This window comes from Amblyraja radiata, chromosome 2 (genome assembly GCF_010909765.2).
Source record: "Amblyraja radiata isolate CabotCenter1 chromosome 2, sAmbRad1.1.pri, whole genome shotgun sequence".
Taxonomy (NCBI): domain Eukaryota; kingdom Metazoa; phylum Chordata; class Chondrichthyes; order Rajiformes; family Rajidae; genus Amblyraja; species Amblyraja radiata.
The window spans coordinates 147,031,963-147,054,224 of record NC_045957.1 but is presented as its reverse complement, the minus strand read 5'-3'; the positions used below and the strand labels follow the sequence as shown (position 1 = coordinate 147,054,224).

The window sequence follows — 22,262 nt, the reverse complement described above, 5'->3', positions numbered from 1 at the left end:
GAAAGGGTAAATTATAGTTTGCAGTGTGAGACAGTGGGGAAAATGTGAATGTGGCAAGAAGCTTATTGGTGGAGTGAAGTCGAGTAAGTTATGTCAGGGCAAACACCAAGGGTGGCTATTTGTAGATCTTGGAAGGATATGAGGTCATGATGTGGTGGGTGTTGCAGAGATGAAGGCCACAGGCAGGGATTGGGAACTGGTCAGAAGTTGAGTGATGGGAAGCCAGAATTGAGTGATGGGAATTCACGATTGTGATATTTGGCTAACGAACAAATATCGTTCTTTGGCTAGTCGAGACTTAGGGTATACAAGTTCTTTATTTTTAGGTGAAAATAAAGGAATTATCGAGTATTTAATACACAGCCAAATAATCGAAGATCTCTCAAGTCACGTGGAGCTGGAATGACGAGCTTGCCAAAAGTCCGCGAAAAACTCCCGTGCTCACGTGACCGTGCCGGCCAATAGCAATGGTTTGATATTACTCAGGCCACCACTAGGTGCCGCTACAGTTCCTTAACTAAAATGGAAGCAGGAGGTTCCTTAAGTTTTCAAAAGTGCACGAGTACTGAGAACAGATTGTTTTCATATTCTTTTAACACCAACGGCAATGATTTTGTTCACATTGAGTTGAGTCCTCAGACATATTTTTAACTTTTTACTTCCCGTTGAGTTTTGGTCAATCCAAAATTACCTCTGGTGTTTTTTGGTTAAAATGCTGATTTGAAATTTGCAGAGCATATTTGCAATTGTGATTCTGAAAAACTAAATGTACCGATTACCCTAGAGAAACTGACCGACCTGAGGTTGTTTGTTTTGAGACTTTTCCACATTTGTGGATGACATCTTTTTCAAATGTAGCATGTTGGAGAAAAAGCTGTAAGGAAATTGTACATCTCTATTTCTAATTGTTTTTAACCACTCAGGGGATAGATGGCAAGCATGGATTTGGTTCCTCTGGACCAAAAGGCAGAGAGGTAATTTAAATTATTATTATTATTATGTGTGGCATGTTTCAGAGGTTTCTCAAGCTCAGTGGAAATGTGGGTCAGTGACTTGAACTGCTGTTGCTGTCTGCATCTCTGTGATTATTTTAAATAACTGATTTTAAAACTATTTTCTGTTTCTTGGTTTGAAAACAATTTGTAGGTGTTTCTGATGTTTGGAAAAAATGGTTCTACTTAAATATGTATCATTATATAGTCCTTACCTTTTTTAAAAATCCCATACTTTTTCGCCTCACTCCCTCCCTGACTCTCTTCCCCTGACCCTGGCTGACCTTGTACCAGTTTCTCCTTCCCTCCACTGAAAGTCCATTAACTAGCTTTACAGTTCATCACTACGTATCCCTCTTGACCTCACACCTGCTTCTATATCTAACCAATTTCCAACAACCTGCCTATTGAGTAATGAGGAAGGGTTAGCTAGCAGTCTTGTTGTGCGTGGCCCCTTGGGCAAGAGTGACCATAATATGGTTTGAGATCTTCATTAGGATGGAGAGTGACATAGTTAATTCAGAAACAAGGGTTCTGAACTTAAAGAATGGTAACTTTAAGGGTATGAGACGTGAATTGGCCAAGATAGACTGGCAATTGATTCTTAAAGTGTTGACGGTGGATATGCAATGGAAGGCATTTAAAGACAGCATGGATGAACTACAACAATTGTTCATCCCAGTTTGGTAAAATAATAAATCAGGGAAGATAGTGCATCTGTGGATAACAAGGGAAATCAGGGATAGTATCAAATCAAAAGATGAAGCATCCAAATTAGCCAGGAAAAGCAGCCTATCATAGGACTGCGAGAAATTCAAAATCCAGCAGAGGAGGACCAAGGGCTTAATTAGGAAAGGGAAAATAGATTATGAAAGATAACTGGCAGGGAACATAAAAACTAACTGCAAAAGCTTTTATAGATATGTGAAGAGAAAAAGATTAGTTAAAACAAATGTAGGTCCCTTGCAGTCAAAAACAGGTGAATTGAACATGGGGAACAAGGACATGGCAGACCAATTGAATAACTACTTTGTCTTCACTAAGGAAGACATAAATAATCTGCTAGGAAATAGCAGGGGACCGGGGGTCAAATGAGATGGAGGAACTGAGTGAAATCCAGGTTAGTCGGGAAGTGGTGTTAGATAAATTGAATGGATTAAAGGCCAATAAATCCCCAGGGCCAGATAGGCTGCATCCCAGAGTACTTAAGGAAGTAGCCGCAGAAATAGTGGATGCATTAGTGATAATTTTTCAAAACTCTTTAGATTCTGGAGTAGTTCCTGAGGATTGGAGGGTAGCTAATGTAACCCCACTTTTTAAAAAGAGTTTTGAATTACTGATCAGTTAGTCTAACATCGGTAGTGGGGAAAATACTAGAGCCAGTTATTAAAGATGGGATAGCAGCACATTTGGAAAGTGGTGAAATCATTGGACAAAGTCAGCATGGATTTATGAAAGGTAAATCATGTCTGACGAATCTTATAGAATTTTTTGAGGATGTAACTAGTAGAGTGGATAAGGGAGGACCAGTGGATGTGTTATATCTGGATTTTCAGAAGGCTTTTGACAAAGTCCCACATAAGAGATTAGTATGCAAACTTAAAGCACACGGTATTGGGGGTTCAGTATTGATGTGGATAGAGAACTGGCTGTCAGGAAGCAAAGAGTAGGAATAAACGGGTCCTTTTCAGAATGGCAGGCAGTGACTAGTGGGGTACCACAAGGCTCAGTGCTGGGGCCCCAGCTATTAAGATATATATTAATGATTTGGACGAGGGAATTGAATGCAACACCTCCAAGTTTGCGGATGACACAGAGCTGGGGGGCAGTGTTAGCTGTGAGGAAGACGCTAGGAGGCTGCAAGGTGACTTAGATAGGTTGGGTGAGTGGGCAAATGCATGGCAGATGTTTCAAGAACTACACAACATGATCCTGGTTACATTTGCTGCATTCTGTCCCAGGCTATGTGTTTGCTTTCAACCTGACATAGTCCTACCTCTTAAATTATTGCAAGTATAAACATAATTTTGCTTCAGCACAATCTATGCACTCAGCATTCCTTCTCTCTTAATTTACCTCTGCTTTCCAATTTTTTAATTAGAGTTAATGCATTTTGTATTTTCTTAAAAATAAAATCTTTACAATACTCTTTATTTGCAGCAATGAAAGATACATCATGAACATCTTTAAATGGGCTTTAACATTTACTGTTACAGAGAGTCTTATACTCACTTGAGATCCTTAAATGTAAACTTTCAATGGCAGAAGGTAAACCCCAAGGGCTTAGTTACAGATTGGCTGTAGTATACAGGCAGTGTGTTCACATTGCTGCTGCAATCAATATCTTAATCCATGCTCCAAGGACGAGTGTGCAATTGCCAAAAAAATCAGCAATCTAGGTGCTTGAATAAATTCAACATTTAAGTCATTGGAGGGGAGGAACTCCCAATGACCAGTGTCATCTCCCTCAACTACCTGTTGTTTGATGATAATCTCCCATGTTTAATGATGCAGTTTGATTGCACTTCATGCAGAGGATGCTGTTGTATTACATGTAAGCATGGGGGTTGGCATCCGTCCATCTGTGAGAGATGATGGTGCGGCTTTGATGTTGTCCTGCTTGGAGGCTGGAATGTTTCATCTACGGTTGCATTTCCAGCCATGGCTGACCAGGCATATCCTCGACAGGCTGACCCTCCCACATTTAAGCATAGAAACCCACCAAAAAATGTCAGCACAAATTTTGACGGGTTCTGCTTCTGATGAAAAGTTACCTTGATTTGTATTTGGATTGTTAAATCAGATGTGGATGTTGGTGATGCAATGAATTGTTAAAAAATGTGAAGATTTCGAAACCCGGAAGCTGGTTTGATCCATGTTTCAATATAATATGATGCTGGTGGCTGGGGTGGAATACAAATTTGCATCTTAGCCCTAACATAACACACAATTAAATGAATTCCCTGTAGTTACTTTAGAAGCCTGAATAATTTTACCAAAGTAATGAATATGTGGGCTCCACAGATTAGCACTGAACATAATTATTATCACTTCTTTGGGCTTCAGATTAGCTGCCATCTATTCAGAGTTAACACTATTTTGCTGGTTGCAATGAAGCTATGGCCAAAAAAGCATACAAATGGCTCTACTTCCTTAGAAGGCTTAGGAAGTTCAGCATATCCCCAACAACCCTTACCGAATTTGACAGATGCATTGGAGAAATCATATTATTGGGATGCATTACAGCCTGTTTTGGCAATAGCTCCATCCAAGATTGCAAGAAATTGCAGAGTTATGGACATAGCCCAGACCATCACCCAAACCTACCTCCCTTAATATGAATAACATCCTTGTATAAAGAACGCATGCATAAAGAGCGCACTTACATTTTTTTAGTGTCCCTTGGAGGATATTGGGTAAGAAGATGGATTCAAACCAAAGCCTGTCATCTTAAAATTTGCACCATATCAATGATTTAATAATAAAAACAATCTCAAGTGCATGAGGCTACCTCCTGCCTTTGTGCAGAAAAGAACCCTAGAGTGAGTGCTGTCTTAAAGCCCTGTCCCATTGTACGAGTTCATTCAAAGAGTTCTCCTGAGTTTACCCTGATTCGAACTCGGAGATTTACGGTAATGGCCGCTCGTCGGTACTCGGGGCTCTCGTGGACATTTTTCAACATGTTGAAAAATCTTCACCAGTCATCCCGAGCTTACCGCATTTCCCGAGTACCTGCCGTTAGCGTTACGAGCCGCTAAGAGACGTCCACAAGCTCCAATGTACCCACTACATTCATTCTCCGTGCTTACCACGAGTTTGATTTTTTTTTTAAACTCGGGAGAGCTCTTGGAATGAACTCGTACAGTGGGACAGGGCTTTAACTGTCTCAGACCTTACATCTTTCTTTGGGCAGCAATAGAATTGGTTGCCCAACTGACCAGAGAGGAGGAGATGAATGTAAGAGGATAAGGATGTTCTCCCTTCCCCACAATCCCAGTTCCTGTCTTTGTTACGTGGGTATTTTGGACTGGTTTCTATTGCATTCAAATGATCTGCATGTCTCTATGGGGAAGCCCTGGACATCCCAGGTCAATGTAAGTGTTGTGGAGATGTGACACCTTACCATGAACCTCTGGGCCATTTTCCTCTGTTTTACACAGACTCTTTTGAGATAAAGTTTAGGAAGTATTAATTAATTCTTGCTTAATATGTTACAGGTTAGGTACACTGACATCTTAAGTGTTATGCAGCTTTGCAAGTAAATTAATCATTAACATCACTGATCTGCATGGTTTCTACGTGCTTGGACTAAAGTTAATGTATTTACATTTTATAGGGAGGACAAGGAAGCTCTGGATATCTTGGTTCGCAGGTAACTAGCAGTTTTTATTGTCTAAAGGGCCTGTCCCACGAGCATGCGACTCCATGCGGCAAGCGCGACCTAATGTGGTCGCTTGAGCCGTACGGCCTCGCAGGGCCAGGTCCCACTTGGATCGCCGGAGCCGTATGGAGTTGTGCGGAACTTGTCCCGACACCGCGCGGGGCTCCGAAAAACTGACCGTGTTCAAAAATTCCGTGCGACAACGGCCTACCGGCCCGCAGCCGCCTCGACGCCGTACCCACCGCCTCGAAGGGCGTGCGCAGCGTCTCGACGCCATACGCAGTGCCTTGATGCCGTACGTCACGCGGGAACCTCCCGCGGACTACGCTTGAACTTCATGTCGCTCACTCGACCTCCGCGCAGCCCCCAGTTTGGTCGCGCTCGCCGCATGCAGGCGCATGCTGGTGGGACCGGCCCTGTACGGGGATCACTCGACCCCCGCGCGGCTCCCGCTTCCGGTTTGGTCGCGCTTGCCGCATGCAGGTCGCATGCTTGTGGGACAGGCCCTTTACATTGTTTTTAGAGGTTTACTGCTAGTGACCACAATTTGTATATCATGCCAACAGGGGGCCGATGGAGAACCTGGTATTTCTGGGAAAGAAGGTCCCAAAGGAATCAGAGGCCGCAGGGTAGGATATTCATTCAAATCTCAATTAGTTTGTTTTGATTCATCCAAAATGTAGAATTATGCATTCTGCTGAGTTTTATTGTCTTTTTCCCCCGCCTTGTTCCTGTAAGATCCTATACTAGATTGAAAATTCTGTCAATGTGTGCCTGGAGGTGCACTGGTGTGTCTTTGTCACATGGTCCATACATCTGAATAGTACAAGCCACAGAACAGGTCCAGCAGTATGATTACGTGTACTTTCTTGAAACATGGTTTCTGGAACCATCGAGGACCAGAGGACATTGGTTTAAAGCAAAGGGGAAAAGATTAAATAGGAATCTGAGGGGTAACCTTTTCGCACAAAGGGTGCTGGGAGTATGAAACGAGCTGCCAGAGGAGGTAGTTGAGGCAGGGACTATCCCTACGTTTAAGAAACAGACAAATATGTGGATCGGACAGGTTTGGAGGGAAATGAGCCAAATGCGGGCGGGTGGGACTAGTGTAGCTGGGACATGTTGGCTGGTGTGGACAAGTTGGGCCAAAGGGATGACATGGTTGGCTGCTCCACATTCACAAGCTGGGCTCTGACGGAGCCCCCATCTCCACATGCTGGCATTGAAATGCCCAACTCCTGTACCAAGTCTGTTGAGCTTCACCCATGTTCCTCTCGGGAGGTCAGGCCCTGGACAGCTTTTATCTGGTGAAGTGATGTAGCTGTGGAATGGAGATGAGGTTGCCTTCCACTCCTGTGACCACTTGGTGGCTATCCAGTGTGCTATCCAGTGTGGTCCCCCAACACAATATTCCACCACTCACCCGTTCCCCCAATGCAACCCAACCCAACAACAATATTGCACCACTCATGCATAGCCCCCAACTGCGCAGGCGTGGCTCATTTCCCCTCATCCCCCAGCACTCCCTCCCCCTCCTCTACACCCTGCCTCTTTTTCCCCTCCCCAATCTATCCCTCACCTCTCCCTCCCTTTCCCCTACCCTGTCACTCCCTCCCTCCCTCCCTCCCTCCCTCCCTCCCTCCCTCCCTCCTTAACTTCTCTTCCCTACCTACCCCCTCCTATCCCTCTATCCACCACTCCTCACCACCCCCTCTATTCCCCACTCCCTACCTCCCCCACTCCCCGCCTCCTCTGTCTATTTCCGCTCCTCACCTCCCCCACTTTCCCCCTCTCACTCCCTACCCCTTCCTCTCCCTTAATCCCCCCCACTCTCACTCCTCACCTCCCTCCTCACTTTCCCCTCCTCCTCCTCCTCCTCCTCTACCCAAAACCCTCCCTCACCTCTCCTTCACTCGCCTTTCCCCTACTCTCAGTTGACTCCCTCCCTCCCCCCCTCCCTCCCTCCCTCCCCCCCTCCCTCCCCCCCTCCCTCCCCCCCTCCCTCCCTCCCTCCCTCCCTCCCTCCCTTCCTTCCCCCATCCATAAAAGAGCAGCATCTGCAGTTCCTTCCTCCACAGGTCATTCATTGTTAGCTGTGGTTTAGATCCTGTTGACTTGACAGTTTGCAGTGTGTGTGTGTGTGTGTGTGTGTGTGTGTGTGTGTGTGTGTGTGTGTGTGTGTGTGTGTGTGTGTGTGTGTGTGTGTGTGTGTGTGTGTGTGTGTGTGTGTGTGTGTGTGTGTGTGTGTGTGTGTGTGTGTGTGTGTCTCCCTCTCAAATTCCGCGCAAACTGGCCACCCACCCGCTGCTGCCACACAGCCCGTCCCTGCCCTGCGCACCCGCCTAGTTGCCTGCCTGCTCGGTGGGCACCACAAATTTCGATGAGCTGGTGGAGAAAATGTCCCCAGAGAAGGCCGTGAGGGTGAGTTACTGCGTCGGATGCGGAGGAGACCGACCTGGGGAGATGGGTAGACGGGACCAATTTGAGATTCCAGCTACCAAGACAGATGTCTACAGCAATTCGTTCTTCCCCCGCATAATTAAAGCATGGAATAATCTTCACCCTACCATAGTTACCCAACCAGATACAACTAAATTTAAGGTAGCTCTTCCTTCCAAAAAACCCTCTCTGGCTTACGTCTTCCCTCCACCACCTCCAGTTTAAATTCCATTTGGAATATTTTGGAGGACCAAGAAACCAAGAAACCAAGACCGCCATTGCCACAGAGGGTGGGTGGGGGAGAGGGGTGAGTGATGAGGGAGAGAGAAATGGGACCAGGGCCTCCACTGAACCTCCACTGGGCCTCCACTGAACCTCCCCCCCCTCCCTTGCGGCCACTGCCAGTGGTCGGGGGAGACGATAGACAAGATACTGTGAGGAGGGGAGAGAGGAGTTTGTGAGTGAGGCAGGACAGGTCACCGCCAGTGGGGCAGGAAGGGACATCGCCATCCCGGCCGTGGCATTGACTGACAGGAGAAGAGACCAATCTGCGTGGCTCTGACTCTACGAATCTGCGCAGTGTGGTTTTTAAGGTTTTTAATCCTCGATAACTTTTACAATATACCACCGAACGGAATGAAACTTGTTGCACTCTTAGCGCAGGGGAAAGGTGAGTAATCTGGCGAAAAATCGTAGCGCTATCGTGTACCGTATTTGTGCAATTAGAAAAACCATGCAAACCGGAAGAGCACAAGATCAGAGTTTTAGTTATGTATTAGCCCAAGTGCAGACCTCCGTCTTGCAGAGACTGAGGTACACCACTTCCTGGTTTTATAGTCCCTCCCCCTCCCTCCAGCAGGGGCAGCAGAGAGAATGATAATTTAAAAAAAATAAAATAATATTTCTCTGATTTTTCATCGATGGGAAAAATCCTCTGGTCCAGGAAGGCAAATGTGGGCTCTGAGCGAGGTGGCCAAAAATGACAGCCGTAGGTGGTGGCGCTCTCTCAGAAATCGCAGCACAGTGGGCCAAAAGCAGCCAAGAACAGACTTTTAGTAATATAGATAGATAGATTTGGGTAAAATCAAACTTTACATAGTTAAATTTTAAAACCAGACTCTGTGATCCAAGTGTAGGATTGGCAGTGTTAGGTTTGTTAATGTTTTTTATGAACGAGAATTTGGATGAATATTTCATCAACTGTACCCAGAAAGGATGTTTCATTTGCGTAACATTGTCTAAGTAGATCCTAAAGAAAGTACAGATATATTTAATAATCTACAATAGAAGTGCTCATAAAACCAATCACCACACTGTAATTTTTGTCCCTTCTCAAACCGCAGTGACTAGTGGGGTACCACAAGGCTCGGTGCTGGGACCGCAGCTATTTACAATATACATCAATGATTTGGATGAATGGATTCAAAGTAACATTAGCAAATTTGCAGATGACATAAAGCTGTGTGGCAGTGTGAACTGTGAGGAGGATGCTATGAGAATGCAGGGTGACTTGCACAGGTTGGATGAGTGGGCAGATGTATGGCAGATTAAGTTTAATGTGGATAAATGTGAGGTTATCCACTTTGGTAGCAAAAACAGGAAGGCAGATTATTATCTAAATGGTGTCAAGTTGGGAAAAGGGGAAGTACAACGGGATCTGAGAGTCCTTGTTCATCAGTCAATGAAAGTAAGCATGCAGGTACAGCAGGCAGCGAAGAGAGCGAATGGCATGTTGTCCTTCATAACACGAGGAGTTGGGTAGCAATGAGGTCCTCCTGCAGTTGTACAGGCCCCTAGTGAGACCACACCTGGAGTATTGTGTGCAGTTTTGGTCTCCAAATTTGAGGAAGGACATTCTTGCTATTGAGGGAGTGCAGCAGAGGTTTACAAGGTTAATTCCCGGGATGGCGGGACTGTCATATGCTGAGAGAATGGAATGGCTGGGCTTGTATACTCTGGAATTTAGAAGGATGAGAGGATATCTCATTGAAACATGTAAGATTATTAAGGGTTTGGACCCGCTAGAGGCAGGAAACATGTTTCCGATGTTGGGGGAGTCCAGAACCAGGGACCACAGTTTAAGAATAAGAGGTAAGCCATTTAGAACTGAGATGAGGAAACACTTTTTCACACAGAGTTGTGAGTCTGTGGAATTCTCTGCCTCAGAGGGCGGTGGAGGCCGGTTCTCTGGATACTTTCAAGAGAGCGCTAGATAGGGCTCTTAAAGATAGGGATATGGGTGAAGGCAGGAACGGGGTACTGATTGTGAATGTTCAGCCATGATGACATTGAATGGTGGTGCTGGCTCGATGGGCCGAATGGCCTACTCCTGCACCTATTGTCTATTGTTTATTGTCTATTTTCTATCTATCTTAATTACATTTCATCAATACTGATAATTTTGATAATTTCAATGTATGAAAAAGTTTCAGTCACAATGGCTGTCAAATCAAAATGAAATGTTGCCATTATTATTTGTATTATTATGAGAAATAATGTAATATTCTTATACAATTAGGGTACAGCTGGCTGGGATGGTGAGGCTGGAGATCCAGGTGCGATTGGGCCTCCTGGAGAAATGGTAAGTTGTGGCCTTGAAAGCAGGAAAGTTAGTAGTGAGTTTAGTTTAGATTAGTTTATTTATTGTCACGTGTACCGAGGTACAGTGAAAAGCTTTTGTTGCGTGCTAACCAGTTAGCGGAAAGACAATACATGATTACAATCGAGCCTTTCACAGTGTACAGATACATGATAAAGGGAATGATGTGAATAACGTTTAGTGCAAGATAAAGCCAATAAGGTCCGATCAAAGTTAGTCCGAGGGTCTCCAATCATAATCATATTCATACTTTATTAGCCAAGTATGATTAGTAACATATGAGGAATTTGATTTGCCATACAGTCATGCCAATAAAAAGCAACAAGACACACAAAATACATTTTAACATAAAATACACCACAGTGACTCCACCACATTCCTCATTGTGATGGAAGGCGAAAAGAAATTCAATCTCTTCCCTTCTTTGTTCTCCCGCGGTTGGGGACATCAAGCCTTCCGTTGACGGAATGATCTTGGCTCCCGTAGCCCGCGGTCAGGCCCTCCGCATCGGGACGATCAAGCTCTTGCATCGGGGAGATCTCAGCTCCCCCGCGCCGGGTGATCGGATCCCGGTAGATAATAGTTCAGCACTGCTCTCTAGTTGTGGTAGCGTGGTTCAGTTGCCTGGTACCAGCTGGGAAGAAACTGTCCCTGAATCTGGATGTGTGCGTTTTCACACTTGTGATTGATTGCAGGATTATTAACTAACTACTCTATTAAGAAGTAGTTAGGGCCAGTTACTTCAGCATGGCTCTAGAAGCAGTCTTCTGCTTGGAGCCTGCTGAGGCCAGATGACCATACAGAGTGTGGTGGGTATAAGGAACAAGTTGATATTGGAGGTAATTGAGGCAGGTACTATAACAACATTTAAAATACATTTTGACAGGTACATGGATAGGAAAGGTTAAGATATGGGCCAAACAATTGGCAGGTGGGACTAGTGCAGATGGGGCATCTTGGTTAGCAAAGGCAAGTTGTGCCAAAGGGCCTGTTTCCATGCTGTATGACTCCATGACTCTGTGACTGAGTAGGAAAAAACAGTTGAACTTTCTGTAATCCCACTTATGAACAATAACTATTTTACACAAAAAAAAATCACTGTTCATATGTGAAGAAAAGGTGTCTGGAAAAGAATGTGTCACATATCCATAAACAGCAAAATGTTAATATCTTACGTAGAAGGGGATAGGGAATCTTAAGAAGAATGAGAAATTAGAGACGTTATTTAAAATGTATCTTTTCTTTCCACCAGGGCCTCAAAGGACAACCTGGCCACAGATCACAAACGGTATGTAACTGCTTGTACGTTGCATTTAGGGAGGTGGAATATCAGGGGAAAATATACAATTTTACTTCGGAGTCATGTGAGTGACTACGTGAAGACCCCGTCCAGTACACATGTGTATCATATCGTCTATCGCATTGTGTGACGACTGGCAGGGTGAACGTGATTCTCCTGCCAGCAACAGACCTGAGGTAAGTTTTTAAAAAAACTTTCAGGTTAAATCTTCTTGCAGGAACCTCTACTTAGAGATCCTGCTATAAGTCCGGAGCAAAGTCGGGACGGAGGGGAAACCCCAGTCTCGAACTACAGGGAACCCCGGTCACGGGGAATACCGCCCACGGACCTAGGCGCTTGGAACCGCGGAATGCGGGTAGCGGACGACGGTGGAGAACCGCTCCGGAGACCGCGAGAAGCGGGGAGCGGACGACGGTGGATTTGCCTTCGAGCCGCTGGCGGTGGTGCCAGCGGCTTCATATTGGTGCCGGGGGCACCTGGACAGCCGCTCCGGAGTTCGTGGAATACGGGGAGCGACCTGAGAACCCGCTTCGTAGACTGCGGGATGCGAGGAGCGGACGGCAGTAAGTCACCTACTGTGCTGCTGGCAGTTAAACCATCGGCTTCATATTCCCGCCCCCCCGAAGCAGGATATCCCCCCCCTCCCCGACTTTGTAAATCGCGGCTATCCCTTTTATAGGGACCGCGGGGATATCCCGGCTGCAGTTACTGCGGGGATACCCAGATCGGGGGGGGGGAGGAGAAGAAGAAAGCCCCGACTGGAGAACACCGTGGAGAAGCCCTGTTATAAGGGACCGCGGAGAAAAAGCTCGGGGGAGAAATAACCCGCAATGGAAGTGTTTCTACAAGGACCACAGAGGAACCCCAGTTGTAACAAACCACAACCATGAGCCCAGGCTCGGGAGGAGCGTTGCCCCGCAGCAGAAGGTTTTCAAAAAGGACATGCAGGTAAATTCCTTGCTCGAAGTTCATTTTGTGCTATTTTGTGAGAATATGTTACAGGAATGGACCGCATCCAGACTGACTGCGGAGGACCGCGGAATTGCGGGCAGTCAGCAGCGGTAGACTACACCTGGATCGCTATTGATCAGCAGTCTCCGACCTGGCACCTGCACAGTCGGAATCGACACCTCAGACTGGTGGGAAAGCCAAGCAGAAGTCGGACAGGCCAAAGACTCTGGCTGTGAAGACGCACCGCCGACAGGGAGCAACTGTGATCGCATATCCCGCATGGAGCGGTTGATGGATCAGAAGCTCCAATGTGACATGCTCCGGTAAATGGAGCCTAGTCACCAGGGGGTCCTGGGACGCCCATGGCAGCACCTTATTGAGGGCTGCATAATGCATCTCCCTCGACAGAGGGGAGCATTAGGAGTCACTTCTGGGCTGACTCTGAAGACAGGGGTTTGGCTGAAGAAACCACAAGTGTGCAGGGTGTGCCGGAACAACACTACCAGCAGCAGGAGCTCGACGAATGGCCGTCGGGTTCAAGAAGGCCACATCATCACGCAAGACCTCACATTTTCGACGGCAGCACCCCTACGCACCCACCAGCAAACCACGATGAACTGAAGCTGGTGAAAGCTTGAAGGCCGTACAATCAGGACAAAGGTCTTTTTTAGGCCACAGCCCAGAACGGCCTTCCTGGAACATGCGCCAACCTCGTACTCGAGCTCCTCTACCTCCCAAGAGCAGATGTAAAATCATGCACACATGTTTGAGGCAGCTCCTGGGTCGGGTTGCATAAGTCCTCCCATTCGGATAAAGGTATGGAATCTCATCGATGATGTCTCCAGTCACGGATACAAGTTGGTAATATTAAACTGGTTTGAATATTTACACTGGTTTGGGATAACACTAGATTAGTTTATACTGCACACAGGTATGGTTGGAGTTGCCTTTCAAGACAAGGCTCACAAGAATGGGATGTGGACTGATCATTGTCAACAGCCTCAACCCGCATGTGCAGTATAGACTTTTCTGAATAACTTCCATGTGATCATTTCCGCTCACAGGGTTGAAGATATTTGAAATTTAACTGGATGAGGCAATGATACACTCAGAGGGGTTACAAAATGGGCTAACTCCAGTTTCCAGATTATTTACTAAATCACTACTATCAGTGCTTCGGCTGCACAGAGCTAACAAATAAGTAGCATGGCCAATCTGGATGATATTGAACATACTGTATTTTACTAAATTAGCCTTATCAGCCACATAGCTATATTTGAGGAATTGGTTCTCACCCGTCCAGTTAAATTTAAATTAAGTTGATACCAACTGAAACTATTGATTATTGGGATACAATCATCCATTTATTGGTCTGGGATCAGCTCTGAGACAAAAAATTAGACCTCTGCTATTTTTAGCTGAAATAATCAAAGTCACAATGATGGACAGCTTTGTTCCACTAAAACCTCTTATCCGTAAATCTTCAGTCATTTCCAAACTGATGCTATTGCCCAAAGATGGGTAATTTACTAATACCATCTCTAGTTACGGAGGCAGATGGGATTAGCATGAGTTATCCAGTGTTCAGTCATGATATCAACTGCCAATGGACACCAGGTGCATTCTGTGCATTAAAGGACATGCACAAATCCAAGGTGATACACTTTGGTGGTGGTATATGTTAATCACAAAGGTACAATCAAATCAAAGTATCCGGTGATAGTTTTACCAAACCGCATTTAGCACTGGTGTATTATTATGCAAAATCAATGACAACACAGGATGAATGTGTGATCACAAAGTATTTAATGACAGTGTGGATTGATAGAACACTAACTATTGAGTTGCTTGCATCCAGTTTCAATCAACAGTGAACGAGGCATACAGTGGCGAAGGGTGCATTCTCGCTACACTAGGAAGGAATGTTATTTTATGTCTTCCTCCATTTGGCCTCAATAGACGGGTCTTGCAAAATTCAGCAAGATTCCCGCTTCCGGGTTTTCATAGTGCCTGCCTGGGTTATATACCTATGGCTCCTGCTGAGGCGAAGAATGAACATAAAACCTTACATGGTTAATTCCGGATAAAAAGGTGCTGGTTCAGTTGTGATGTTGAAACCATCCTCTGCATGATATAATCAATTCATAGACTTACAGACTCTGAGAGATCGTTTCTGCGGCTCGGGTTGTCAAACCATAAGCGTTAAGAGTGCTCACTACAGATTGCAGGGATAGCACCAAATAGCAGCAATCTGCATAGGAGATGGGAAGCATTGTTTATGCTTCCTTACGTTTAACTCGGCACGGATGACTGACACATTAAAATTCAGTTTTATGGGATAATAACATTGTTACTATTCCATTACTGTGCCTTAAGTACCTCCTCATTATTTGGCTGAGGAGTACATAAACCACTCTGTCCGGTCTCTCCCTCTGATATCCAGAATATGAAGGTATCGTCAGCTTAAAACCTCCCAGGCCTAGGGACGCAGAGATATGGGTTGTAAACATTGTACTACGTCACTTCACCGATGGGCACCAGCAACATCCCTGTCCATGGTCATACTCACGTACTGGTGATTACGCCATGGCACTGAGTACAGCGCTATGGGTCCAGTCATTGCAACACTGGATAGGATGATCATATCTGCGAGCTATAATAACATGTTTTGTTTATGATTAATCAAGCAGATTAGACAGGGACACAAGACCAAACTAGATGTTGCATATCCCATGGACCTTGGGTTGCGTGTGATCACGCATTTACACCAGTATGTCAAGGCTCCTAAGAACCTTATAGACTGACAGCAATATTATTAGTTACATAAAATCTTGTTAGAAGGATTCACTACGAACCTTCTCCAGATGGTTATATGGGTCTGGCATATACAGGAGTGTACATTGACATTGAGTCTCACTCCACCAGGACCGCTATACCTCAGCAGCAGGGATGGACCACATCCTAGCGGTTGCAGGATGGTCAAACTATTGATCTGTCCAAATATTCAGAATAAACCTATTGTCAGATCAGGGGTATTTGCCAACTCTATGTTAGGTATGGTTCATACTTCCTCCAGGTTGAGGGAGGTTACTATTGCCACTATTATTCATTAATAGCATCAACATGTCTATATCTATGTCATGTCTGAATGCATTCTTAATGTTCACTTATCATTGGCCTACTGATACAGTGTATGACGCCTGGACTCGGTTCCACGGCATGAAATCACAGCTTTAAAATCTTCACGTAGCCACTCACGTGACTCCGAAGTAAAATAGTAAGATTAAACGAGAACTTACCAGTTTGAAGTTTTATCTTTATTTTATGAGGAGTAACGTTGAGGGATTATGTGCCCTCCACTCCCAGCCCTCTATCATAAAGGTCAACTGGTATTATGGTTCTCTTATCTTACTATGTTCAGTTCAATAACTGTTATCTGTGATTTCACACTGCTGCTTTGAAGAATGACACGCATGCGTACTGGACGGGGTCTTCACGTATTCCCTCAACGTTACTCCTCATAAAATAAAGATCAAACTTCAAACTGGTAAGTTCTCGTTTAATCTTACTATTAACGGCACGACCACTGACAGCATTGATATATGGAAAGAGCTTGGTGTCCAAGTGCATAACTGAAGGTGGAATCTCATGTAGATAGGGTGGTAAAGAAAGCTTTTGGTGTGCTGGCCTTTATAAATCAGAGCATTGAGTATAGAAGTTGGGATGTAATGTTAAAATTGTACAAGGCATTTGTGAGGCCAATTCTGGAGTATGGTGTACAATTTTGGTCGCCAAATTATAGGAAAGATGTCAACAAAATAGAGAGAGTACAGAGGAGATTTACTAAAATGTTGCCTGGGTTTCAGCAACTAAGTTACAGAGAAAGGTTGAACAAGTTAGGTTTTTATTCTTTGGAGCGCAGAAGGTTAAGGGGGGACTTGATAGAGGTCTTTAAAATGATGAGAGGGATAGACAGAGTTGACGTGGATAAGCTTTTTCCATTGAGAGTAGGGAAGGTTCAAACTAGAGGACATGACTTGAGAATTAAGGGACAGAAGTTTAGGGGTAACATGAGGAGGAACTTCTTTACTCAGAGAGTGGTAGCTGTGTGGAATGAGCTTCCAGTGGAAGTGGTGGAGGCAGGTTCGATTTTATCATTTAAAAATAAATTGGATAGGTATATGGACGGGAAAGGAATGGAGGGTTATGGTCTGAGTGCAGGCAGATGGGACTAAGGGAGAATAAGTGTTCGGCACGGACTAGAAGGGCCGAGATGGCCTGTTTCCGTGCTGTAGTTGTAGCAATGTTACAAAATTTTGAGATTTTAAAAATCAAGTCTGTAATTTATCCCATCAGATAAAGCATAAAAATAAGTTTAATTTGACACCTAATTCACTTTCATATCTCAAGTATTTAAAAAGTTATGGCCATTTTCATACTCGGAAATGAGCATCTTGTTCCCTATTGATTTTCTATGGACATAACAAAAAAGTTGTGATCGTGAACAGTCAAAAGCCCATAACTTTCTTAAAAATTAAGAGAACTGAATGAAATTTTCAGTTATCATAGATTGAAGCATTCTGAAACAAATATAAAATAATCTTACTTGGATGACCTGAAATTAAAGCATATAATTAGTTAGTTACCTAATTGTAGCTAATTTCAGACTTCAATTACTAGATCTAAACATCTATCCATTTCTTAATAAATTATTAACATTTTTAAATAGCCTAAATGTCCAAATAATATTCACAAATAATTCACAATAAAACATGATTTTTAAATCTCATTTACATTAATTTATAGACCAAATGGAAGGAATTCAGTGTTCAATTGCTGTAAATAAATGCCCATTTAAATCAGCTTTCCAGTGGGATCCTGTGGAACGCGCTGGTTTAGAACGTTCACATTGCGGTAGATTTGTGCCTCAAATGCCGAGAAAAATACTGCGGGATATAATGGGGCCAAATTGAGCTACTCGCAATATTAAATTTTGTATAAAAGGATCTTTAGAAGCCCTTTTGAATGTAAAAATATACAACCTAACTTCTGCTATTTTCTTTATGAGGCCCTGCGGTTGCTGACGGTCGCGGGTTTAAAGATTGATTTTTAAACTACTATAACTATTATTCAAGGCCTTTAAACCTAATAATAGCTTTTGCGACGAGGTCTTCCAGCGATTTTTCGTTAATAATTAACTAGGCTGAACATTTTCGATTGGAACAGCTTAGAGAAAATCGCGTTTTAAACCCGCCCCCTCTAAACGGCGCCAAAATCGCGCACACCCGCAACGGCAGATCTTCAAAGACGCTTCAGGTACGCTTTGCAACATACCTAGTAGTTGTTATATGGTTATATAGTTATATGGTTATATGGTTATAGCTCCCTGCATGTGGCAACACAAGTAGATAGAATGGTAAAGAAGGCATGTGGAATGTTTACTTTCAGAGGTTGGGGCATTGAGTACAAGAATTGGGACTGTCATGGTGCAGCTCTAAAGGACATTGTTTCGGCCACATTGGAGTATTACCTGTGGTTCTGGTCACCCCATTATAGGGAGGATGTAGTTGCTTTGGAAAGGGCGGTGAGGAGACTTACTGTAATGGAGCTGGTATTACAGGGTATTAGCTACAGGGGAAATTTGTATTGACGTTCTCTGGATTGCCCAAGTTACAGGGAGATCTCATAGAAGTGTCCAAAAATATGAGAAACAGAGATAGGGTAGAAAGTAAGAACCTTTTTTTCCCCAGGGTGAAAAAATCAAACACTAGAGGGCATAGCTCTCAGGTGAGTGGGACAAAGTTTACAGGATGTGTTTGCAGCATGTTTTTACACAGAGGTGGTGAGTGCCTGGAACATGTTGCAGGGGTGGTGCTTGAGGCAGATACAATTGTGGAATTTAAAAGACTTCTGGATAGGGATATGGATATCGTGAGAATGGGTTATGTGCAGGCAGAGAAGAGTTAGTCTTGGCAATAATGTTTGACAAGGACCTTGTGGGCTGAAGGGCCTGTTCTTGTGCTGTAGTGTTCTATGTTTTATGTTCTATGTTCTAAGGTACAATCTGATAGTCAAGTTTTCTGCATAGAATGTTTGAAAGCTTACACTTTTGCAATTTCCTTGCAGGCATGTGAGCTTGTGAATTACATAAGAGACAACTGTGGTAAGTGACAATCTCTTCCCCTTGAGTAATATTTTTAAAGCTGGAATCTCTCACTAAATTTGTAGAATTTTAGAAATGTTAAAAGAAAATGAAAAGAAAATGTGTCTAAATGTTCTTAAATTCAAGTGGATTTTCCAATCTGGCAGGGGAATTGGGTTATGAGGGAGAGATAGAGCAGCCATGAATGATTGAATGGCGGAGTAGACTTGATGGGCCGAATGGCCTAATTCTGCTCCTATCACGAATTTAAGAATTATTATTTTAAAATCTCGGTAATTATTTTAAGAGGAAACAATACTAAAATTGTATTTGGCATTAGATGGCGGAATATTATAAAATGTTCTTTCTCCTCATCTTGAAATTAAACTGAAGTGATCAAATGATTGTGGCCTCTGAATGCTGCGTTTGGAACATTACTGATGTGTGTGGGTCCCCTGCACATATTCAGCTAATTTGACATCAAGTTGATAATAGAAGTTCCTGGCGCGGAAAGTTTAAATCCTCACACGGGTGTAGTAGGCTAGGCTTGATGCTGATGCTGGGGAATGTTTTCTTTGATGTACTGTCTGAACTAATGCCAAAGGGAAAAACTCGGCACTAAAACTCATGGTTACACAGGGCTTTGAAAATCAGATACTAAAATCACATGGTGAGCAAATCCACTTATAGAAAGAGTGATTAAGATTATTGATTAACTTTGCGAAGTAAAAAATATACTTCATTGTATTAACTTTACTTCCTCTTTCATTTCTCTAGCCTGCAGTTCACAAAGTAAGTGGCTCTTTAAAAACTTTTTCAAGATAAATTATTGTACCTGCACTTTTCTCGAATAAATGTCATCTTCAAATGCAAAATGTTGTTGCATTCTTTCAGGAAGTGGAGCATGTCCATCCTACCCCACGGAGCTGGCCTTTGCTCTGGACACATCTGCAGATGTCACTCCTGCTATATTTGAAAGGATGAAGAAAATTGTAATTAGTTTTGTGCAGGATATTGACATCGCTGAAAACAACTGTCCCACAGGTGCCCGTGTGGCTCTCCTTACTTACAGTAACGAAGCTAAGCCTTTCATTCGATTCCCTCGCTTTAAGAAAAAAAAGGCACTCCTGCAAGAAATAAAAGGTCTAGCTCATGATCGATCAAGAAGCATCCGCAATATCGGCAACAGTATGCAGTTTGTTGCCAGAAATACTTTTAAACGGGTTCGTAATGGTGTCCTCGTGAAGAAAATAGCTGTGTTTCTCACCAATGGAGGATCGCAGGACTCTGATGCTATGGCAATGGCTGCCACACAGTTCAGTGCTTCAAGTATCATTCCCGTCATCATCTCCTTAAAAAGCATCCCTGAGGTGAAAAAGGTTTTTAAGGTGAGGGCTATTCCACATTTCCGTTTTATACATTCTTTGTTTAGTTTGAGATACAGCATGGAAACAGGCCCTTCGGCCCGCCGAGTCCACGCCGGCCAGCGATCCCTGCACATTAACACTATCCTACACAGACTAGGGACAACTTACATTTATACCTCGCCAATTAATCTAGAAACCTGTACATCTTTGGAGTGTGAGAGGAAACCGAAGATCCTGGAGAAAACCCATGCAGGTCACGGGGAGAAGGTACAAACTTCGTACAGACAGCACTCATTGTTGGAATCAAACCCGGGCCTCTGGGGATGCAAGCGCTGTAAGGCAGCAATATCTCTGCACTGTCGTGCCGCCTGTTTAATATTTATTCTCTGTAGGGTATCACTGTACTGGAATTATAAGCAGTCAGATATGCATAATTTAAAATGTCGATCACATTCATTTTATGACGAATAGTTACACATGGGAAGTTACGATCTGTAGGGGCGCGTGAAATAGAATTAATTAGTGCCTTCCAGAAGAAGTTGATTAGATCCCTGAAAGAAGATAATTTGTAGGGAAATGGGGTGAGAATGCGAGAAAGGATTGTTCCACTGGGACGGGCACCTTCTGTTCTAGCAGTTAGAAATAAAGAAAATAGGTGCAGGAGTAGCCATTCGACCCTTCGAGCCTGCACCGCCATTCAATATAATCATGGCTGATGATCCAACTCAGTATCCTGTACCTGCCTTCTCACCCCCTGATCCCTTTAGCCACAAGGGCCACATCTAACTCCCTCTTACATATAGCCAATGAACTGGCCTCAACTACCTTCTGTGGCAGAGAATTCCACAGATTCACCACTCTCTGTGTAAAAAATGATTTTCTCATCTCTGTCCTAAAAGACTTCCCCCTTATCCTTAAACTGTGACCCCTTGTTCTGGACTTCCCCAACATCGGGAACAATCTTCCTGCATCTAGCCTGTCCAACCCCTTAAGAATTTTGTAAGTTTCTATCCAGTCTTTCTTCATATGAAAGTCCTGACATCCCAGGAATCAGTCTGGTGAACCTTCTCTGTACTCCCTCTACGGCAAGAATGTCCTTAGTATTAAATTATCATGGAGCAGAACCAATCTATGACATCCCTTTGTAGCACAAGTCTGAGAAGAATATTTCCCAAAATATACGATACGATGTGATAGAACTTTATTTATCCCAGGTGGGAAATTGGTCTGCCAATAGTCATAAAACAAAACTTGGTACACGAAACATGAAATTAAAATGATGTGGAAAATCTAGGATGGTGATGTGCAAAGATTGGGGAGGGAGGGTGGGAAAGGGGAGCCAGTCTACCCCACCACAGAAGGGGGATTGACAGCCACAGGGAAGAAAGATCTCCTGCGGCATTCCGTACTGCATCTAGGTGGAACCAGTCTGTTGCTGAAGGTGCTCCTCAGGTTGACCAGTGTGTCGTGGAGGGGGTGAGCTGTGTTGTCCATATCCTCGGTGCTTGGAGCTTAAAGGATCCTATGAGCATCCAGCAGATAACCGTGTATAGCCCGGTCTGTCCAAATCATTCCATCATCCCATACAGAGAGAAGTGGCCACAAAAACACCAAACCCCTGCAGTATCCCATCTGCACAACCCCATCAGGGATTGGAAAGAAGAAAATGCTTTTGTCGATGATGGAACTTTTTGGCCAAGTTAAGACTCTAAAGCCGACTTAGGTGATTTTTTCGGTGACTACAGGCGACTAGGCTGTCGCCACATGGTCGTGGGGTGACACCTGTATGGTCGTGAGTAGTCTGCTCAAGTCACCTACAGAGTTATAACGTTTTTCTGGTCGCCACTGGATTTTGAAATGTTCAAAACTTTTCGGTGACTGTGGGCTTGACGTAGCTTGTCTTCTCCTGACGTAGGTGCTGTCGTAGGTTGTCGCCAGGATGACGCATGTTGTCACCAGGAAACGTTGGTTGTCGCCGGGCGCTGCCTTCGGTGAAATCCATTGGCGACAACCTACGTCAGCCTACGTCAACCGGTGACAGGTAGCGGCGACTGAATTGTCTTCAGTTGTCGCCGGCTGGGTCCTGGCGTG

The 22,262-nt window shown here is 44.2% G+C and overlaps 1 protein-coding gene across 4 annotated transcripts in view; it reads left to right on the top strand.

The window, feature by feature from the left end:
• Positions 1-22,262, top strand: part of LOC116970261 (collagen alpha-6(VI) chain-like) — a 324,046-nt gene that overhangs the window by 103,423 nt on the left and 198,361 nt on the right. For all 4 annotated transcript variants that reach the window (XM_033016947.1, XM_033016955.1, XM_033016943.1 and 1 more), the window contains exons 26-32: positions 924-974; positions 5,329-5,364; positions 5,940-6,002; positions 10,331-10,393; positions 11,664-11,699; positions 18,789-18,825; positions 19,582-19,596. In XM_033016947.1, coding sequence (XP_032872838.1) covers positions 924-974; positions 5,329-5,364; positions 5,940-6,002; positions 10,331-10,393; positions 11,664-11,699; positions 18,789-18,825; positions 19,582-19,596 — 301 coding nt within the window. The remainder of the gene's footprint in view (positions 1-923; positions 975-5,328; positions 5,365-5,939; positions 6,003-10,330; positions 10,394-11,663; positions 11,700-18,788; positions 18,826-19,581; positions 19,597-22,262) is intronic.